At 43.3% G+C, this 24,191-nt stretch overlaps 1 protein-coding gene across 1 annotated transcript in view; it reads left to right on the forward strand.

Moving 5' to 3' along the window:
- The window catches only part of LOC146782725 (extracellular calcium-sensing receptor-like), a 95,041-nt gene that overhangs the window by 23,026 nt on the left and 47,824 nt on the right, over window positions 1–24,191 (forward strand). Inside the window, exon 4 of the mRNA XM_085637209.1 lies at window positions 15,770–15,994. Within this exon, the coding sequence (XP_085493335.1) occupies window positions 15,770–15,994 (225 nt within the window). The remainder of the gene's footprint in view (window positions 1–15,769; window positions 15,995–24,191) is intronic.

Genomic DNA, 24,191 nt, shown 5'->3' on the forward strand with positions numbered 1-24,191 from the left:
TTGGCATCCCTGGAAGGCATAGGTTTGAAGTGGCCAGCAGGGTCCGGCAGATAGTCAAATGCACATAGGGCATGATTTAGAAAGAACATTTCTTGACTTGCCACTGACTTATACCTATGAATGAGAGTATAGTATGCTAGAGTATATTGCCTCATATTTATGAAGGGATACATACATGCCGCACTCATATCGGAACACTAAAATTACAGTTGAGAAGTCAGGATACACCTGTTGCAGAAAGTGTGAGGAGCACCAACTCACTCCAAATTTCATGGAGGAATTTAGACATAAAGGACATAATATTTGAATTGAGAACAGAAAGGATTTCTAAGTGTATTTTTTAAAAAGATTGTGTACTTTTTCTAATACTAAACTAAAGCATTTTATGCCTACTCATGAAATAAGCAAACTGAAGAGATTGAAAACAGTCTTAAGTGTCCTTTCTTGGGGAATTCTGTACACTTAGGACTAATCCTTAGGATAGTAGTAAGTTATGCATGTTTGGGAAGGGACTGTTCACAAATACCTCAGTAGACAAAACTTAAGGAGACATAGGCGGAACTTAAGCGAGTTGTAAGGTAAATTAGTTATTGTACATTAAGCCTTTTTTTCCTAAAAGAGGCTTATTAGGTAGCTCAGCAGCACAGGCACAGCAAAGTAATCGCCCCTGTACATTTCATTTAACAATGCATTATGATTTGTATGAACCATATCATAGAACCAAACCTATAAATCTCTTAATAAAGTAGATGTGTGAAAGAGTGGGCCCTTCCTGCACAAAAACAATCCTGAATGCAACGCTGGCACCTTTGCACCATGGTGCACGGGTGCCCACATTGGTGCTAGGCAGATCATTGTGTGCCAGTGCAGAGAGAAAAGTCAGGAGTGCATCGTATGGCTTAAACAAAGTGCATTCCTTCCCTCTCCCAGTAACGCAGTGCAGAGCAGCAAGGTGACTTGCTACGTTGCATTGTGCCTCAATTTCATAAATATGCCCCTAAGTGCAGGTGTTTGCCAGTGCTTGACACTGGCACTTAATTCATAAGACAGGGACTTAGTTCTGACAGTTCTCCCCGTGGTGGCACTGTCTGCATCCTGTTGAGCAGAGCACTTCAATTGAATATTTAAATACACTTTTAAAAATGATTGTTGTGCTTCCAGCAATTCTTATTGGTTTGGGTGGGTTGGAATTGTCCATATTGTCACATTTGTAGGATTTTGATAAATAGTAAGGGGCACATTCAAAATAGGGGGAGCAATAAATTCGTTAAAGGTCCGATCATAGGCCTAACCTATGATATGCACTGACTACCTGAAAATCACAACTGTAAATGACATACATCTATTTATTATTCATCTACACATATGTAAATCAGCATTTTAATTTCTAAAGTGTGCTCACTGAATATTTACAATCTGAAGCTCACCCTACTTCAATCTAGACTCAAATCATGTGTACATAGTGGTTCATTTTATTGATTAAATTATGAGCCAAAAAAGAATCTATTTACAATCAAGATCACAATGTTTTGAGTACAAGCCCAGATCCTGTCCACAACAATTCATTTTAATTTCTATGATGAGGCGAGGCCAAGCGAATTTTAACAAAAGCCAATTCTGAGCCTACACATGTTTTGTGGCACCCTACCGCTTCTTCAGGGCTCTTGCGGATACATTCATCAAATCTTTTTCTGCAATATATATTACAAAAAAAACTATAGATCTTCACTAATGTGGCAGCCATTATACCCCTCAAACAAAATTCTTTGGTCAATAATCCAAAATGCATAAAAACAACACTACACAAATGACTCAGTTTACTGTTTCAAACAGTCTCCACTTACGTAACAAACAATATAACACTCAATATTAATTCTTCAACAAGTAATCCCAAATTCACAAACGTCACCATAATTGCACAATCCCCACAAAAAGATGTAATATCACCCACTGTATACTGTGTAACCTTATAAATCCGTTTTACATAATTCCAACAATGCTGCTAAACTAAGCAGCCTTGCCGGTCTTCCAGTTCTTATCTCCTAGCTCATCTTGACTTCATCATATAAAGCTTCAAACTGAAAAATAATAACTAAATTAAAGTGGTTTTGACTAGTATATTTCTACCTTATACTCAGTGAGGAGCCTTCATATCAGCATCTTTAAGCGATCCTAGTTCCAGTTTGTAATGCAAGCTGCAGTGGCCTCCTGGGCAACACCTTGGACCCTAGCAGTTCATTATTTAATTTATTTAATCTGCTAATAAATTAAGTAACTGATATTCAGTGAGGCAAAAGCAGGGTATATCAGTCAAAGCTTACAAAAGCAAAGCAAATAAATATATTGACTTCCAGTGAGCCTCAAATCATGGTTCCATATTGTGCCAATTGCGATAAAATAGTATTTGGGAGCAGTGGACTCTTGTTTTAAATATGACTTAAAGAAAGTCAGCACTAGATTCATAAATGTTTTTGTGCACCCACATAGGATTTAGCGTGTGCCTTATTAAAAAAAAAAAACCTTCGCCACAAAAATAATCAGGAAAAGCAAGGAGTGTCAAAGTATGCAGTTTTACGTCATGGACATCAGTTCATCAAATTGTCTGGGGTAGCGGAAGTTACATCACACACCCTTTCAGCTTATTGATATCAAAGGAAGTGACATCATATAACTTTTGATCCTGAATCTTCCCAGGAAGTGATGCAACGGTTCATTGAATAATATTGAAACCCCAAATATCGTGACACAAAATTATTGTGTCAAAAATATTGAGTACAAAATATAGTTTTCCTACACATATGATGGGAAGTACAAAAATATTTTTCTCAAAAATATCATTTACACTCATATCGAAAAATATATAAAGTAATATTGTTTTTAAGATATATTTAGGTATAATAGTAAACATTAAATATATTAACATGTAACAGTAAAATAATGTAAATTAAATATATTTAACTATAATATATAAATATAAATATATACTTATTTAAACAAACACACACATATACATATATGTATGTTTGTCTGTTCATTTACACATATATGATGTAGCACTATTGAAATATTAATTATCATATTTTACTAATATTTCTATTTAATATTATAGCAATAATATGTGTGTGTGTATATATATATATGATTTAAACATATATATATATATTCACTTAAAAAAACCATAGGTTTCAGGTATGTTATAGTTAGGAATTAGCATTTAAAAAGCCTTTGAAATTCACTGAAAAAACCATAGGTTTCAGGCACGTTATAGTTAGGAATTAGCATTTAAAAAACCTTAGAAATTCACTGCAAAAAACATAGGTTTCAGAGGCGTTATAGTTAGCTGGACATTTCCCTCGTACAAAACCATTGAAATTCCCCCGTTATAGTTAGTTCAGCTAACTATAACTCGTGCTCCTGCAATGCACTGCTGATGACATCACATATTATATCACTCATGACATGGTCAGTGACATCACTGATGACATCACTGATGACATCTCAAATGACATCACTGATGCTAATTCCTAACTATAACATACCTGAAACCTATGGTTATTTAAGTGAATTTCAAAGGTTTTTTAAATGCTAATTCCTGTCTATAACTTATCTCTAACCTATGATTTTTAATGATTTTCATAGGATTTCTAAATCTTTATTTTTCAGTGTATCAATTCCTTTATTTATGTTTTTTATATTGTTTTCACCATTTTTTAAAGTTTTTTTTTACTTATTTCTTAAAAAAAGTAAAACATTTTTTACTAATAATTAAAAAAAAAATATTTGTACATTTTTTTAACTCTATTTTTTATAAGTTTTTAAAATATTTTTTAAGCTATATTTTTAATACTTTTTTATTATTTTTTTTCCAATAATTTTTGGATTCGCGCACCCAATGCGCACCTTTCTCGATCCCTGTGTGGAACATAGTTGACATTTTAGGATTGTAGTGTAGGATCCGCGTACAGTGTGCGTTGGGTACGTATTTTCGTGCGTGATTGCTATGCGACAGGTACGCGACTCCAAGCGCATACGTGACACGTAGGAAGTACGTTACGTGACGCTCGCGCGCTTCCGTGAAACGTCATGTGCGTGGTTGACGTGGTGGGTGCTCGAATCCATCGTGTGCATACCAGGGGGGAGCGCTGAGAGCCGCGCTGGATGCGCGACTCCTAATTTTACCGTAAAAAAAATAGCCCCTATCACTAATTTTTATTATCCCCGGGGACCCCATCCCTCGGGCTAATAAAAAACGTTGGGGAGCCGGCATTGCTTTTCCACATGGGGAGCTTCTGACATGCCGTGTAGAAAAGCATTATGGTTTGGATTTTGAAAGAGAGAGCAGGTTTCACTGCTCTCTCTTTCAAAATCCAAACGAAGTTTGCTATGGGATGGCGGGAGACTCCCGCCCTCTCAAAGAAAACAACAGTGTCCTGCGGGTGGGCACCCCAGGACACTGCAGGAGCCGGCCCTGGGGGGGTGGCAGTCCCCAGGGCCCTCGAGGGCTCGGGGAGGGGGGCCACATAGCCCCCTCCCTCAAAAAATAAAGCCCCGGCGGTGGTGGTCCCTGGGGCTTGGGGGGGCCATTCAGCCCCCCACCCTATTCATTTTATAGCCTTGGGGGTAGCGGTCCCTGGGGCTGGGGGGCCCCCCTTGGCCCCCCAATAAATGGTACAGTGTTTGCCCCTGGGATTTGGCCCCCCCGGGGGCTCATTATTAAGGAAGCGCGGAAGTCCGCGCTTCGTTTTTTTGTTTTACGGCCGGATCCGCGCACCCTGCGCGCATTTTGCCGTTTAAAAATAAAATAAAAATAAAGGGGTCCTGGGAGTCTTTCTGGGACCCCCTAAGCAAGTCTAGAGGGTCAGAGTATTTCTACCCTCCCCCCTTTATATGTTTTGCACACTTATTTCCCTTACTTCTTCAGCCTCACTTCTACCGAGGCACAAAATGGCTGCCAACAGTTCCTGGTTTCGAATGTTGACAACCACTTTACAGCCAATTAACATTCAGGGCGTGATCGGGAGGGTGCGCGCACGGTGCGCAGAGGGAGCGCTCAGGGTGCGCATAGGGTGCGCAGATACTCCGAGGCCATAGATATATATGTACTTTTAATTGCAATTTTCTCAGAAACTACTCAACAGATTAACACCATTTAAGCAAAAGGCACGAGTCTGAACTGAGGAGTACCTTTTTGCCAAATTTGGTGTAATTCCATTCAGCAGTTCGGGCTGTAGCTGCGGCTAAAGGTCCTATGAGAAAATGCATGGGGAAAACGCGTTTTGGGACCCTCGTTTTTTCTTGAACCCCCGCTTGACGAATCACCTCGAGACTTTCAGGATAGGAGCAGACCGGAGCAGGCCAAAAGTTTGAAAAATTTCGCGAAGATTCGTCAACCGGCTCCAGACTTATTGGGAATAGAATGTTGCGGATTTCCAATGGAAAATAGGTCCTAACTATAACTACCTACTGGCGACCGCTAGTAGGTAATATATATATATGTGTGTGTGTGTGTGTATGTGTGTATATATATATATGCATGTGTACACACATAATAAATTAAGAACCATAACAAATTAACTGGATAACAACATTTAAAGAACATACCAATTTAAAAACAAATGACAAAGGAAACTTTTTACTAAAAAAATATTATTACGAACAATACTAATTAGAAAACAATTATTGAAAATGCACAGAAACATGATAATAATATAATTTAGACATATAAACAAATCTATACATTTCTAGGAATAAAACATATACTATTCCCACTCCAGTCTGTGCAACAATAGGGAAAGAGTTGGACTCAGGAGGTGTAAAATTTACTATTCCCACTCCAGTCTGTGCAACAGTAGGGAAAGCTTTGGACTCAGGAGGTGTAAAATGTTCTATTCCCACTCCAGTCGGCAACAGTAGGGAAAATACTTCACTTCAAACACATTTCTTATTTTAATACAAGTATTAATGTCATAAAATTATAAAACTTTTAACAGAAAATTAAATATGTACATTAAAAATAATTAAACAATTAAAATATTTGTAAGTTTTTAAAGAATAATATACCACTATAGTCACACATTTAACATATACCTAATTAAAAAATATTATAATACCACAATTTACATAATTAATTAAGAAATAATTAAGGAGAGGTGTGGTGCAGTGGCCAGGGCAGCTGACGTTAGAACTCAGGGCTCAAGGTTCGATCCCGGCTCCGGCGGCAGATCAGCTCAGCACCTTGTGACTCTGGGCAATAGCTCACTTAATTTCCACGACAACTCCCAGCACCTTGAGACCCGTACGGGTGAGTAGTTTGTGCTTTACAGATACCGGATTTATGATTATTTTTTTTATTTTAATTAATAATAAATATATAGGTGCCGATTCCGATCCAGTAAAATAAATTTGCGTACGACTCGTATCCGTATATTTTCACGTACGAATCGTACAAGTACCGTACAAACTGCGAAGTACGATTCGTACATGAAAAATACATACGAATTGCGTCGGGAAAAGGGTACGAGAGGGAGCCGGAAATGTTTGCGTCCGAGTAGCGTCAGGAAAAGTGTACGATAGGGAGCCGGACAGTTTTACGTGCAAATCGTAAAACAGAAGTCCGAGCGCGCAAGTACGATCCGTACCGCCCGTCCGAATAAACAACCTCATGTAAAAGGCCCCGTACGGAGCGAACGCAGTAGCACACATGTACACGGGTAAACTTGTGGGCGGATACGAGTCGTACAGCTCCCCTCCCCCTGCATATGTCAGCACCGTACCCCCGTATGTCAGCACCGTACCCCCTGTCCGCACTGTACCCCAGCCCCGTACCTGTACGCACCGTACCCCAGGCACGTACCCCAGCCCCGTACCTGTATGCACCGTACCCCAGGCCCGTACCCCAGCCCCGTACCTGTACGCACCGCACCCCGTGGCCATACCCCAGCCCCGTACCTGTACGCACCGCACCCCAGGCACGTAACCCAGCCCTGCACCTGTACGCACCGTACCCCAGGCCCATTCCCCAGCCCCGCATCTGCATGCTCCGCACCCCAGGATCGTACCCACGCTCTGAGGGCATGGGTACGGGCTGTACCATGCGTACCCCTATGTCACCACTCCAATGGTGGTACGGACTGTACCCACGCTCTGGGGGGGTGAGTATGGTCCGTGCCACACGTACCCCTACGTCACCACTCCAATGGTGGTACAGACCGTACCCACGCTCTGGGGGGCGTGTGTACGGTCCTTGCCACGCGTACCCCTACGTCACCACTCCAATGGTGGTACAGACCTTACCCACGCTCTGGGGGCGTGGGTATGGTCCGTACCACCATTGTCGTGGTGAGGTAGGGGTATGCGTGGTACGGCCTGTACCCATGCCCTCAGAGCGTGGGTACGGTCCGTACCACGCGTACCCCTACGTCACCACTCCAATGGTGGTACGGACCGTACCCACGCTCTGGGGGGCGTGGGTACGGTCCGTGCCATGCGTACCCCTACGTCACCACTCCAATGGTGGTACGGACCGTACCCATGCTCTGGGGGGCGTGGGTACGGTCCATGCCACGCATAACCCTATGTCACCACTCCAATGGTGCTACAGACCGTACCCACGCTCTGGGGGGCGTGGGTACGGTCCGTACCACCATTGTAGTGGTGACGTGTATGCGTCCACATCCACTTCCGTTGTGGCAGTACGTGGGATTGGTGGACATGCCCCCCGAAGTGACCAGACCATGGAGGTAATTTATGTGCATGATATATGTGTTTTACATTGGGTGGGGGTTATGTTTCCCGCCCCTCGCCCCCCCCTTTGCCCCTGGGTGTTGTTCTGACCTTCTGCGGCGTCTGCGTCGGTTTCTGTGCACCAGGTCGTAGGCTAGGAGGGCCGGGATGACACGTAGGATGGGGTCCATGGCTGTCCGTCGCGTACCGGTGCTCCTTCTTCGCGTCGTCCTCAATTTCCCGGGAGTTTTTGGCTGCCGTAAAAAATTAGCGGTGCAGAGTGACGTGGGCACGGATCATACTTGCTTGTCCGTAAAACGCTGCCTGACTCCGTTCGGACGTCACGTACGCGATGTCCCGGATCGGAATTGTGGGTATTTTTTAGCCGGTCGGTGTTTTGTATGACTCGTACAGAAATGGTATTTCTGTACGAATCGTACTTGCGGGTTTGTAAGGTGCTTTTCCCGGGTACGAGTCGGACGGAGAATACGCTCCATACGACCATTCGTATCCGGGTTTTACAGGATCGGAATCGGCACCATAATGTGCAATTAATAAATTAATATTTCATTAACTTCCCATTATATACCTTACAAACCCAACAGCCAGCACCTAAAATCTAAATAAAAAGATTATATTATATTTACAATTTACATAACAAATTATCAATTAATTAATAAAGTATCAATGGTATCCATAGTTATTAATTAAGACCCACTATACCCCTATGCCCCACCCTATGCCCCTACAAACCCAACAACCCGCATCTAAAATGTAAATAAAGAAATATAATAATTAAAAAATGTACATATTTAATTAGCAATTAATTAATTAACATGTTATCAATAATGAATCATTAATAATTAACCAATTATTTTTTAATTGACACCCCAACCTATATCCCTACTAACCCAAAAATGCGCACTTGAAATTTAACCTAAAAAATATTATTTGCCAAATGTACATACTTAATAATAAAATTAATATTTAACACTATCTAATAAAGAATATAGGTCTTTGTCCCGCAGTCTTTTTTCCCGCATGGAATCACAACGCGGTCGTTACAACGACCGCGTTGTGATTCCGCATACCATTACTCCGCAAGTCGGAACAACAACTTGCGGAGGGGGGGCACTGGATGTTGCAATAGTATAATTTACTATTCCAACTCCAGTCTGTGCGGACACTAGGGAAGGTTTTGTATTTTACATCCAACACCTCCCCCCCCGCAAATCGTTGTTCCGACTTGTGGAGTAATGGTATGCGGAATCACAACGCGGTCGTTGTAATGACCGCGTTGTGATTCCATGCAGGAGAAAAGTTTAGTCATAAACGTTGTTTACCTCTAATAAAATGTATGATTTAATGATACTTGATTAACTTCCCACCCTGTCCACCTACAAACCTCACAACCCACTACGACACTGTAAAAGTTCTATTTTACAACTAAATTAAAATTATATATAACTTACAATAACAAACTGTATTTAAACACATTATCAATAATTACACAAAATATATAAAAAATATACATTTAAAATATTATTTAAACACATAAATACTTTTAAAAATCAATATTATTGTCAACTATATTTTTCCACATTATATTTTTGTCACAATATTAAAAACTCAATATTTCTGAAACTCAATATTTTAAATTCGATATTTTGCCCAAATACCGATGTGCCTTTATGGGGCTCATTACGCTGTTGAGTGGAAAGCCTATGCCCGATACCGACTCGTTATCGGGACCAACAGACTTGCGGTCAGCGGTTCCGATTGCCGGATTATGATGCAACCGAACACTGTTTGGTCGGAGTCCCATTGTTCCCTATGGGAGCTTGTGTTCCATCCGACAACATGCCGTAACACAGACTCCTATGGGGAAATGGGGTGTTTGCGGAAAACTATGCACCCTGTCACAGGCACCCCATGGTGCCTGCCAAACAGTGCATGGTTTTACGGGCGGTCCCTTAGGTACCCTCTCAGCCATCAACCATAGACCGTGGGGGCAAGGGGGCCCTGCGAGGGGCCCCCAAAGTCACTCTCCAACTGCCTTTCGGTGTCGGACAGGCCTACACGGAAAGGCTGTTGGAAATCAACATTGGAATCCCGAGGGCGAAAACGCTGTCCATAGGGGTGTAAGATGCAGTTCTGACCAGCACAAATACTCTGAGAGTTGCTCAGAACTGATTAGGAATGCCCGCGTGGTTTACATTCTGACAGTGAACACCGTAATCGGGCGGTCGGAATGGAAACCGACCGAGTCGGTCAGAAGGGTTTCAATGCGGTCGAGGAGATTTAGACTGTCGGGAGGAGGCTTTCTGCCCGACATCTTAATCGGCCTCATTGAAGTGATTAATATAAAAATACAATACAATATCTCTTTTGGAACCACATATATTAGAGTGCTGCCATAACCACTGAAAGTGATGGGGTGTATGTAAAACAATGCTTGCCCTAATTTATGCTGAACAAAGCAAATTAACCAGAGCTCTTTTGAATGGGTTCAGGGTAAGGGATTCTCTGCAGGAGAAAATTCTGAAAACAATTGGTCAAATAGTGCATTTTAAAGCAAACATTTCATATACATCTTCTAAAAAGCCAAGGTCTATGAAAAGGCACTCCTTTATGGTGCACCAAGCCAATGATGAAACCTGGTGTACCACAGGAGTTGACTTCTTTTTTCACAATTTACTATAGGTACTCCCATATACCAAAAATAACCTCCACTCTACCAGAGCCATCATAAACCATAGGGTCCTTCTTATGCCAATAATTATATATAATAAGCCAGTCCTGGAATTTTCCTCTTAATGCTATCCATGTACCATGGGTGACCCTTATGTAAACATCTACGTCTAGGATGATATGGCCAGCATTTTGTCATGTTTGTCCCCCTCCTATTTGACACAAATGTAATCTTTTATGCCAAGAATCACATTCAGCGTGCTAGCACAAGCATTTTGATATGGGTGCCCCATACCAAGAATTACAGCAAGTATGCCTGTGGCAGCCTTTTGCCATGGATTTAATCAATCAATCAATCAATCAATCAATCAATCATTTGTAAAGCGCACTACATACCCGCGTGGGTATCAAGGTGCTGGGGGGGCCGCTAGTGATCGAATAGCCAGGGCTTGAGCATCCTCCTGAAGGTCAGCAAGGCTTGGGTCTGTCGTAGGCTCAGTGGGAGGGTGTTTCATGTCTTGGCGGCGAGGTGGGAGAAGTATCTGCCCCCGGTGTTTTTTCTTCGGATGCGCGGGACGGTGGCGAGTGAGAGGTCGGCGGAACGTAGCTGGTGGTTGGGGATGTAGAAGGAGAGCCGTCTGTTGAGGTAGGCGGGGCAGGTCTTGTGGAGTGCCTTGTGTGTGTGGATGAGGAGCTTGAAGGATATCCTCTTGCTGATGGGGAGCCAATGCAGGTCCCTCAGGTGGGGGGTAATGTGGCCGTGGCGAGGTACGTCGAGGATAAGTTGTGCCGAGGCGTTTTGGATGCGTTGTGGTCGCTTGATGAGCTTGGTCGGGGCTCCCGCGTAGAGGGCATTTTCGTAGTCGAGTCTGCTGCTGACGAGGGCCTGGGTGACTGTCTTTCTTGTATTTGTCGGGATCCATCTGTAGATCTTGTGAAGCATGCGGAGGGTGTTGAAGCAGGAGTAAGAGATGGCGTTGACCTGCTTGGTCATTGGGAGCGTTGAGTTGAGGATGATTCCCAGGTTGCGTGCGTGGTCGGTGGGTGTCGGGGCTGCTTCCAGTGCCGTTGGCCACCAGGAGTCGTCCCAGGCTGAGGGGTTGGAGCCGAGGATGAGGACCTCCATCTTGTCCGAGTTCAGCTTCAGACGGCTGGTCTTCATCCAGTCGGCGACGGCCTTCATTTCTTCGTGGAGGTCGGCTTTGGCGGTGATGAGGTCCTTGGTGAGGGAGAGGATCAGTTGAGTGTCATCGGCGTAGGAGATTATGTTGAGGTTATGCTGTCGGGCGAAGTGTGCAGGTGGGGCCATGTAAATGTTAAACAGTGTCGGGCCGAGGGAGGATCCCTGGGGTACGCCGCAGATGATCTCAGAGGCTTTGGAACGGAATGGGGGGAGGCGGATGCTCTGGGTTCTGCCAGAGAGGAAGAAGGTGGTCCATTCCAGTGCCTTGTCTCGGATCCCTGCGGCGTGGAGGCATTCGCGTAGTGTGCGGTGGCAGACGGTGTCGAAGGCGACGGAGAGGTCTAGGAGGATTAGTGCTGCAGTCTCTCCATTATCCAGCATGGTACTGATGTCATCGGTGGCGGCGATGAGAGCGGTCTCGGTGCTGTGGTTGCTGCAGAACCCTGACTGAGAAGGGTCCAGGATACCATATATCAAGTATTTTCTGAAGTATGCCAAGTACCTATCTGTTAATAATTGTTGCTGGTATGCTAAATGAGTATATTTGCAAGCGCAATATGCAGACACATAAGCATACCACATTTGCATTCATGCTAATCTATATTCAATAACACATACTTATTTTTGCTTACTCACTTCCACTCAACCATTCTCACTCACTTGGACTCATTTATTCTCACTCTCTTGCACACACTCACACATTGTCACTAATTCCTATCCTGATTAACTCACAGATACTCACTCACACTAACTTGCCCTCACTCTTATCCTCACTACATCATTCTCTATCACCCTGACTCACAAAACCTTGCTCACCAACATTTAATCTCATTTGTTGCCACTCCTATCACTGACTGCCACTTTCACTCACACACACACATGCTCACATACACAAACGCTTACACATAAACATACCCTCTCTCACACAAACACACTCTCATCTGCAAGCATGGACACAACATTGATTTTGAAAAAGTAATTTACAATTATTCACCGTAATCATAATAAAACAATGAGCTGAAAACAAGAAGGGGGAAGCCGCAATTGATTTCTTGTGTCTCTCATGAAGGGGAGTGATCAGAGCAGGGATCAAACTAATGCATTGAAAGTATATTTACCCCCTACACAATAATTCTTTTTCTTTATATTGCCTGAGACAACATTATTAATCTGTGCTTATTTAGCCAATGTCAGCTACTTATTGTTTCATGAACTTTTGCCCACTCATACTCATATTTTATTAGAATCAATGATTCAGCACCTTACACAATTGAAAAAAGACATGTATATAAATGCAAACGATCATATATAATAATGAATTATCACGTTTTAGCATGAGGTAATGTTGCATTGAATTCATGTTGTGCATTTTTTTCTATGTGATGTTTATGTAAATTTGTCATTATTGTGCAGGGTTTGTTTGTCACACACTAGACAATGCATAAGGGGTGGTCTATAAAGTAAAGGTGCCCAGCAAAATGACACAAGTATTTTCTGTTAGATAATTCCGGTCAGGTCAAAAATACTTTATTTGGCCATTAAAATCCATAAAAGCATTTAAGAAAATTACAATAACTTAAAAAGATTCTACAAGTACACGTACAAATCTAAAACGCACTGGTGAATATAGGTAGGACTAGTTATACAGACAAATAGAATTAAAAACTCATTATTAAGAAACAACACAGAGTGCCATGATAGAAGTAAAATTCAACAGGTAAAGTGCAAAAGTAATGAGACCTTAGCTTGGTAAATCGGCTGGATAATTACTGTGACAGGCACGGAATGGGACATATGATCTCCAGAACACATTGGGCAGATACAGCCTAGCTACTGTCATCATGTAACGCAACTGGTGCTATGTAGAGCGCTATGATACCCGATACCTTTGGGTTAAGTTCGCGCTATATAAAATACCTTAATATTTAAACAACCTCTTCCTAAGTCTCAAGGCCCCTGCCAAAAATCTTGCAAACCCAAAACAGACCACGGGAGAGGAAAGCATTTGTAAGTATAGTAATGCCGGCATTACTTGAACACGTTGGGTAGTTCTGAGCAGCAGGAGTATGAACATTTTGCTCGGTGAGTCATAAAAATCACAGAAAAAGATAAAATGTAGAGTATTGTGTTCAGAGAAGTTGTCACAGGGACATGGCTTTAAAGCACCAGGTTTTGTGTAGCCTTTACGAAAGGCTAATAACCAGGGTACCAGATTAAATCCGAATCTGGTTAGTACAAAGCGAAGGTGCATGTTCGTGACCAGTGACAAATAAGACTCAGACTCAATGTGACATACCTTTTCACAGTAGTCTTGCATGACTCCTTACCCTCCCTGAGTGCCTGCTGGTTGGCCAAAAAGTGTTGTTTGATATCACTAATAGCTGCTGGACCTAAAGGCCTGGGATTGGAGTACAGGTTGGGGCAGCCTAGCCATTTCATTTTCTCCATAATATACGTTAACCAGGGGATACATAGGGCCCCCTCGTGTGCAGTACAGTCTGCTACGACAAGTTGGTTTAGGGTAGTGGTGGGACTGGATCATATTCTCAACCAACACAGAAGGGGCCAAACGGCAGTAAGATCATAAATATACCCCAATCCAAGCTCCTCATCCAGGATGAAAGCCGGAGTGGGGGGGGGGGGGGGTTGAGAAGTTTACGCATGAATTTGTTTTCTGCCTCCTAAATGTTCCTCACATCTTTGTATCCCTTTGTATGTTAGATAATTCATTATCATATATGATCGTTTGAGATTTATATACATGCCTTTTTTCAATTGTGAAAGGGAATGGATCATTAATTAATATATGTGTGTTAGTAGGACTGGGCAAATGTTCATGAAACAATAAGAAGCCGACACTCACTATATGCCCTTGACTTCTTGGCACTGATTTTGCCACCTCTGAGGCCAAAGGTCTCAAAGGCAGTTCCATGGGTCACAGTGAGCAAAGCAGGGGTCACAGCTGCGACCCCTGGTGACCCCTAAATGATGTCCTAGTTTTAGCATTAGCCCTTTGGAAATGTTTTCCCGATGTTTATAAGAAACAAACACACATGCTGCATGCATCCGGCACACACAAACACTTTGCAGCATGCCTGCATCAGTGTAAGCTTTCCATTGGAAATGGGGCAGGTACTGAAAGCATTGCTTCACTGCTCACCTATCTCAGGCATGCAGAGCACAGGCAGCAACACTTCAAACTCCCCTCACATTTGTAATAGTACAGTCTTGGCACTGGACAGTAACTGCGCTCGGATCATTGCTCATACAGAAGAGATGCAACAACGCACCAGTGCAAAGTCCTCTCAGGTGGATATGAAACAGAGCCACACGCACAGTCTGCTTCCCTCACACAGAGCAGTTACTGCACAGATATCTGAAACGAACACTTTCCCTCACAGGAAACACGAGGCAGCACCTACAGCAACATTGTAAGTGCCGGAAAGCTGTTGAAATGGTCTTGTGTCTATGATTGCCCTGATCGTTGTCACACCTGCCTGCAGTGGGTGATTAGCAGTAGATGTGATTGCATCTTTTACATGCTTATAACTGTATTTTGACATAGATTCAGCAATGGCATTGGCATTCTCCCATAAAACACTTGACATTGCTCGGATTGTTTTTTATTGACTCTGTAAGTGTTTAGACTTCTGGTATTTATCTGTACAAAACAGTCTAAATAGCCTGAAATCCACAGTGAAGCTGTGTAAGCTTCTCTGCCACACAGAGGGCATGGTACCGGCGTTACAGGCTTCTGCAACACACATGCATGAGAACACAGGTACACACATGCTGTTTCCCATACCTGCGTAGACAGCACAGACACACACACACACACACACACACACACAAAAGGGGTCATGCAAAGGCACTAGTAGAACAAACTTCACTCTGACAGGAGAAGGATATACTCCTAAAAGACTGATTGTTGTAAGCACCTGGATAGTGGTGGAATGTGGAGCTCTCATGTTGTCCTCCTTCAAGGTGGACATCATCCAATGATGTTCTGCATGGATGATGATTAATTAAGTTTATGGAAAGATGTAATAATCAACTATTTTCAGTATACAGCATCTCGATTTGCTTTGCCATTGCTTCTTGCTTGCTATATTTTGGGAAACATAGTTCACTATTAACTTTGATGATCAATTTACATTATTTTCTCCAATACAGCTTCTGCCTTATGTACAGAACGTGCACTTATGGGATGACTTTGAAGACAAAGCTTTTTTTGACACTTCTGGCAATCCGCTGGCACAATATGACATAGTAAACTGGCAGCTGCAGGCAGAGGGCACAAATATGTACACAACTGTGGGCAGCTATGATCTCAGTTCCCCTGGAGGGAAGAGACTTCTTATCAACTCCACTGCTGTCCGTTGGGCAGGATCTGCAGAGGTAAGAGATGCCAGACATGGGCAGGTGATCTTGACACTACATCATCCATTTTTCTGGGGGGTTTAACGACATATAATGTCAGAACAGACTTTTATGTATAAGAATTCATAAAAAGGTGCAATGAGTTTTACCAAACCTTGTTCTCCCAATCAACCCAATTCCTCCATATTTTACATCTTTTCCGTGATAAACTAGCCATAGCTAAATTATGAATACGCCTAACCGAAGCCACCCAATCCAAAATTACTGTTGATTGTGGTATAATCCATTTAAGGCAAAGTTCACGCCTAGCTAGGAGGATCAGCACAAACACAAGAGAAGCCTGTGACTTAGATAAATTATAATGAATACCCTCCTCCAACAGGACCCCAAATACGACCAGATTTAAGCTTACCTTAATCTCTCATCCCAATTCTTCCGAAACAGTCTTACCTATGTCTTGCCAGAAGCCCTGGATAGAAGGACACTCCAAAACATGTGGAGATCATCCGCATCACCAGACTCGCATTTCGGACAAACCTTTCAATGAGCACCTCCCAGTTTGGCCATTTTCTTTGGAGACCAATATGCTCTATGGAGTGTGAACAGATGGTTCCTCTTAAGATAGGCAGCTTAAACCACATTCCAAAGAGTGCGCATTGATACTTGCCAAAGACATGTTACGTTGGTCGAAGGCAGGTCTCTTCTCCAGGACTCCTCCATAGGTACCAAAGGGGGTTCCCTCTTAATCAGGAGCCAGTACCTTTGGAAACCTCCTTTTGTTGCAATAGACAGCCACGAAGGGAGAGTTCATGGTCTACACTATCTTCTTCTTCTTTGTCCAAATGCGAGGCCCAACTAGATAGTTGATAGAACTTAAATCTTGCAAGTCTTTGATTTGTAGCATTGTACAACACGTCCCACGGAAGGAGTTTATTTCCATGAAGCAGTTGGCCCCAACACATAATACCTTCCTCCTGTAATACAGTGGGTAGGCTGTCTTTTAAGCAGACTGGCGTACCTGGGGAGTTCCAAATGGGGCCCCTGCACTATAATAAGAGATCTTCAGGATCTTCCTGATTTATACCAAACTTCACAGGCCGAACTTAAAACCTTTTGTTTACTTTTTTTAAAGTATTTAGGGTGTCCAAACTTAAATAAAACTCCATCGCCCCCTTGTGGGGTATTTTTAGACATGGCTAGCAACATTGGAGGAAACAAGAAGTGTTGAAGAGGAGAGGTCTTACATTCTTTAGTTGAAAGGCAAGACAGTAAAAGCGGCGATCCGGGCTGACAATACCTCCCTCTAGCTTTGAACATCTCAGCTTCCGCCATGCAATCCTCACCCCCTTATTAGCCCAGAGAAAACTATTTATTAGCCCTTGTATTTTTTTTTTAAGCAGATTGATCAAAAGACAAAGGGACCGTGTTAAAGATAAAAGAAAACTTTGGCAAAATTCACATCTTAACTAAGTTAGAACGACCCAAAATAGATAGTGCAAGACTATTCCAAGAATTTAATAACATAATAATTTCTTTCTGTTTAAGATCTAAATTTACCCGGGTCATCTTATTAATGTCATGAGTGATTTGGATGCCAAGGTATCTTTTTTTATGTTTTCTCAAAACACCGAAAGTAACATGTATGTTTACACTAAGTATGGGTAATAGGATGAGCATGGGCTGTATGTGTTGCACTGGACTCCCAGGACACTTTGCTTTTTGCATCTCCTGTATGTGAATGGTACATAAGATGGAGGTTGGAGAGAACCTTCCAGATAGCAATGTGAAGTGCAGGGCTCCTCTGAAGCATTTATGAGGACCTTTGAAATTAACGAGACTCAAGATGTGAATTATAGGGGACCTGGGCCCCCTATGAGGTATGGCAATATTCTTTGATCTTTCCTGTTTCATTCTTCCCCAGAGGGCTTACCTACAAAGATCTCCGAGATATTTGTGTGAGGAAGCATCTTCCTCTTTTGTGTTTTTGTTTTGGAACTCTCTAAAGTGGGAGCTCCAACCCCCCTTGTTGCTAATCCAGAGGATTAATATCATGGTGTGATCACTTTGGAGGAATACGCAAAAGTCAAAAACTGCCTACTAACAGTCGAAGAGCTGTGGTTGTGGTATCCACAATCTCTGCAATCACAGTATGAGTAGGGGGCGGAAACCTGGTAACAAGGTGGCATGACTTTTCATTTACCACTTCCAAGTGTTCCACAGGATTGGAGGCTGAGAAAGACATCTGTGTTGCATGGCTAGTGTCTCTGACTACTAACTTCACATTGACATGTTCAGCAACAGGCACCTGGCAGATTTTCATCTGCCAATGACAGTGCTTCCTAGGCTTTTTAGAACCATGACCCAATTTTGAGAACCGCAAACATTTGCGACCTAACTAGCATTAATGGAAAGGAGGTCGGCAATTTTTTTAATGTAACTAAACCATCATGAAGTACAGCATTGTCATTTACAGACAGTACATTTTCCATTGAAATGGCCTCCAGATTTGCACAGACATACAGTTTTTCTGATAAAACTATATTGCACACAATCGATAATCTGTGGAAATCGGATTTCAGGGAATATTTATTATTTGTGCATCATCAAATAAAGTGTCTTGATTTGTTTTGATTCCATTAAAATCTGTTCCATTAAGCTTCAATATTTTTTTTAAAAAAGTGCTTTACTTTTGCTTTCCTGGCTACTGAATGTGTACAGTTCATTGACAGATATTTACATTTGTTGTGTGTTACAAAAAATTACATTCTACAGCTTTTGCTCTCATTTTCCCTGTATCCCAGAAAGATTGACACATCTGTCTCTGACTGCAAAGTCAGATGAGTTTGAAACTTCCAATTCCCATCTTAAATAAATAAGCAGCAATTTGTCAGACTACATAGCCTGACATGTCAACTCTGTCTTTGAAGCACAGCAAATATTATACAATAAATACAAAGTTTAAAGTTGTTTGTACTTGTGCTTGTACTTTTGTGACCCGCAAAATATAAGCTCATCACCTACTACTGGCTAGCATTTCACAGGTCGAGAAACACTGATCCAAGAAGAGCTGCCTTAAAATCATACATTGAAGGAAAATGTCCACTGATTGTTGAGAAGATGTGCTGGAGGGACCTTGGTACAAAGGCTAGGCTGCCTTGAAGATAACAGTATTAGGTGCTAACTGCACAGTAAGCGCTAGATATTGGCCACCTGTAGTCCAGGGAACAATGTGCAATGTCAGGCTTTGTGAGCGTGGTCCACCCGCATTGTGCCCCAGAGTGAGGCGCTTACATGTGAGTACTGGGATTCCCTCACTGCTTCCCAATCAGACGGTAGCTGCAGAAGTACAAAAGTGACCACAAAAGAGACACTCTAAGAAGAAGCACTTTGTACTCTCAACAGATTGAACTGCCAAATGTTACTGCACAATTTGTGTCACTGCATCATCAGCACAAACCACCTTTCTTGAATGCTCTTTGTGATGAGTTAAAACAAACCTGCATAGATGGGTTTTTCATCTAAAGGTGATAAAAACTTTACTTTTTTTGCCACAAAGATCTCTTTTATCTCTGTTTTAGATACAACAAATATATATATACATTCATTATATTGCGTTATGAGTTTTCCTGAACCTTTCAAGTACCCTTAATTTAATGTTGTTCACAGCTAGAGCAAAGTATTTGCATTGAAATAAAGCCATTGTTCTTCTTTACAGTGAATCTTCTATTAACATCAACATTAACTATAGCATTATTTGAAATTCTTGAAAGGTCTGTGTTTCAAAATCAACATTATCATCCTGGGTTTCAACCATTTTCATGGATGGAACTAGCGATACCTTTGTGCCTGAGTAGAGAAAGTTACTTTAGCTGATGAAAAAGATATTTGGACTAACCTACATTTCTCAAAGTCAAACAAAAGAATTATATGAGAATGTTGGGCTGTCTGATAGAATATCGATGCTAAAAACATCATGTGGACAGAATATTGTATCAAAAACTTTTGAGAACCAAAATATCAAGAAGGCAAGTTGAAATAAGTAAGTATAAATTTACTATGCTTGACTCCACATCTACATACAAATATTGTCAAGGTACATATATACGGAGTTAAGTATTGTAAAACTTTGCTTACCCATAAAAACTTATCTTGACAATATTTCTGTCCTCAATATTCTTTAACCCCTTCGCTGCTAGGCCTCCCCCGTGCTAATCCATTTTTGGGCTATTTGGCATAGTTTGCCCTTAGGCTCCTGTAACTTTGTTTCCACATAAGGTATCCACGACAAATTTGCGTCCTTTTCTTCCAACATCTGGAGGATTCTAAATGTACCCAGGGTTTGTGTAGTTCCATGGAGGGGACCAAGACATTGGCCAAAATATGGACACATTTTATTTTTTTTCTCACAAAACTAGGTGCTGCAGAAGAAACCTTCTGGTTTTTCCCTGCAAAGGTTTCAACAAAGGGTTGAAACAATTTGTGGTGCTAAAATCGCCATCTTTCCAGCTTTCAGGAACAGACATACGTTTATCAAACAACCAACATTTTCTTCACAGTTTTGACATTTTTCCTATTATTTGTGCTTTTAACCTCCTTCCAGTTAGGGGTCGATTCCGATCTGGGTCGGACAGCTCTCCGAGAGCTGTTCGTAGCCTTACCTTGCGACCGACACATTCCGGGAGCTGGTGCGTCCGGGCAATGAAGTATGATGTGCATAACTGACACAATTCCGACCGACACGTAGGCTGCAATTCCAGCAGCATTTCCCATACGAACCGTACCTCCGATCGCCGATTCGAGTCGCCCGGAAGCAGTTCCCACAGCATTTTCCGACCGGACAAGTAAGATGCTCAAATCATACGCACCGGACGGGTCACCACGTACAGCACGTCACAGCATCCGGGAAAGTAGCATATCAGGTACGATTCGCACCAGAACACAATCCACGACTACGAGACCGACCAGCTAGCAATGGGTACGAGACTGAGCAACAAGCAGCATGTACGAGACGAACACATCATGAATCCCATCGCGCAGGCCATACCAGTACTGTACATCTATGACCGGATCAGGAGCAGACGGGGACGGCGCAGACGGTAAGTCAGACACCCACCACACAAACAAACCACATGTACCTGCCAAATGTCACACACACCCAGGGAATCCATATCCTGTCCACTAGCAACAGGCCACCATAGGGGTTGCATGGCTATCACTAATGCCACCACCACTCATAGGGGACTTCTTGCCTATCACAACTACCACCTCCACTAATAGGGGGTATGTTGCCTATCACTACTGCTACCTCCACTAATAGGGGGTATGTTGCCTATCACTACTGCCACCCCCACTCATAGGGGGTATGTTGCCTATCACTACTGCCACCTCCACTCATAGGGGGTATGTTGCCTATCACTACTGCCACCCCCACTCATAGGGGGTTTGTTGCCTATCCCTATTGCCACCCCCACTCATAGGGGACTTGTGGCCTATCATTACTGCCACCCCCACTCATAGGGGGTAAGTTGCCTATCACTACTGCCACCTCCACTCATAGGGGGTATGTTGCCTATCACTACTGCCACCCCCACTCATAGGGGACTTGTGGCCTATCACTACTGCCACCCCGTCTCATAGGGGGTAGGTTGCCTATCACTACTGCCACCCCCACTCATAGGGGACTTGTGGCCTATCACTACTGCCACCCCACTCATAGGGGGTAGGTTGCCTATCACTACTGCCACCCCCACTCATAGGGGGTATGTTGTCTATCACTACTACCACCCCCACTCATAGGGGACTTGTGGCCTATCACTACTGCCACCCTCACTCATAGGGGGTATGTTGCCTATCACTACTGCCACCTCCACTCATAGGGGGTATGTTTCCTATCACTACTGCCACCCCCACTCATAGGGGGTATGTTGTCTATCACTACTGCCACCTCCACTCATAGAGGGTATGTTGCCTATCACTACTGCCACCCCCACTCATAGGGGGTATGTTGCCTTTCACTATTGCCACCCCCCTCATAGGGGGTAGTTTGCCTATCACTACTGCCACCCCCACTCATAGGGGACTTGTGGCCTATCACTAGGCCTGGGCAAAAATTTCGTTCCGTTCGCGGAAATTGCGATAATTTGACATTTTTGCGTTCCGCGGAGAGCGCGAAAATGTCAAAAATTCCGGTTTCCGCAGCTTGGCGATAATTTGTTTCTTGCTCGCGCTGTAAAATGATACATTCTCGCGAGCGCGCGATCGCCTTACCTGAATCCCTGCGTTCGCCGACAAGTTTTCTTGATCCGGTCGCGTTCTCCATGAGATGTTGTATTGTTTTTAGCCATTTGCGCTGTCTCGCGACAGTTCGCGCCCGCAGTGACGTCATGCGTCGCGCGATCACGTCTTTCTTCTCGCGATCATGCACCGCGAGAACAACTCAAAACAAGATGGCCGCGCCCGCAAGCAGCCACATGGGTAAGTTGGCGACCCGCAACCATGCAGAAAATCGCGCGAACATGCCGGAAAAAAACTTCCGCATCTTCGCGATATTTCTGCTTGTTTGCGATAATTTTAAACATTCTCGCGATAATTTGCGAAGGTTAATTCCGCAAATTCCGCCCACCCCTACCTATCACTACTGCCACCTCCACTCATGGGGGGTATGTTGCCTATCACTACTGCCACCTCCACTCAGAGGGGGTATGTTGCCCATCACTACTGCCACCTCCACTCATAGGGGGTATGTTGCCTATCACTACTGCCACCTCTACTCATAGGGGGTCTGTTGCCCATCACTACTGCCACCCCCACTCATAGGGGACCTGTTGCACATCACTACTACCACCTCCACTCATAGGGTGCTGTGTGACTATCAATATCAACACCCACACCCATAGGATGGGTGATGCGCCACACATCCATCATACACCAACATTAGGCATGTCACAAAATACATCCCCCCTAACATCATGACAACAGTGTGTAGTCAGTGGCAAATGCCCACAACAGTGAATATGACTTCGAACATACAATGTAACTCCCATCAAATGTGTGACCAAAAACTGAGTGTGGCCTACACAAGTCAAGCATACCAATAGCACTGTGTCAATGTGCACTAACCCCCCCCCCCCCCTCACTGTGTAGAACAAAAGTTAAGTGTGGGGTTCCAAACTGCAGCAAATGTTGAGCATTGTGGTAATGGGGTCTAAACCCCCCATCATCACAGTGACCAAAAGGTAAGTGTCATCATGGTAAAAGCTGCACATGCCAAACAGCATGTATGATCCTGGTCCCAACACATGAAACACTTTTGTGGCAATGTAGTGGTTGTGTCCCATACCCACAACAATGTGATGTGGCTAACAGTGCTGTGAAAATCTAACATAATCTCGGCAATGTGCAGACAAGCACCACCCATGGGGGTTGACATTGCATACAGTGTACAATGACACAAAAGCAGAAGTGACCATCATAATGCATACACACATCTCGAAAATAGACACACAAATCAATACATCCTGTGTAGACTGTAGATGTCAGGTCACAAACTCCCATTCCATGGCAGCAATGGGACCTAAGAACCAGGATGAATGTGCAGAATGATGAGATATGACTCACAGGGACAGCAGGGAAAATCAACCAAACAACATCCAGCCAAAGGCACACAGCAGCAATACCAATGCACTGGTGCAGATGCACAAACAGGCATCCTCACACTGCACATATGACACAACATGTGTGTGTGTGTCTCAGTATCCCCAGGCAACTACACAACACATGAGGGGGGCTGAACCACAATGACACAGATGTGGACACAGTGCCATACAAAAGTAAGCCATCAATTGGGCACCCCTTAGTGGGCAATCAGGCATTGTGAGATGAGAGGGATCCCAACAGACACATGTGACACAAGCTGGAATGAACAGCAACTAAAACAGCAAGAGACTGACACACAACAGCACTACCCCCAGGGACCAGACATTGGGGTGACACAAGCATGCATGATACGTCCACTGTGATGACAAAGGTAGATGTCGTACAAACTGTGAAACTCAGACATGTGTCCTGTGCCACAAACGTACATCACACCTACACAAACACAAATCACTCAGCATGGCCCGTCATCTAGGGACAAACGTGAGGTAGGGTCTGAGCCTTGCAAACATTCACTTCTGTCCACCCACAACACCACACCCCCCGAACTGCACCAGTGTGC

This window comes from Triturus cristatus, chromosome 12 (assembly GCF_964204655.1).
Source record: "Triturus cristatus chromosome 12, aTriCri1.1, whole genome shotgun sequence".
Taxonomy (NCBI): domain Eukaryota; kingdom Metazoa; phylum Chordata; class Amphibia; order Caudata; family Salamandridae; genus Triturus; species Triturus cristatus.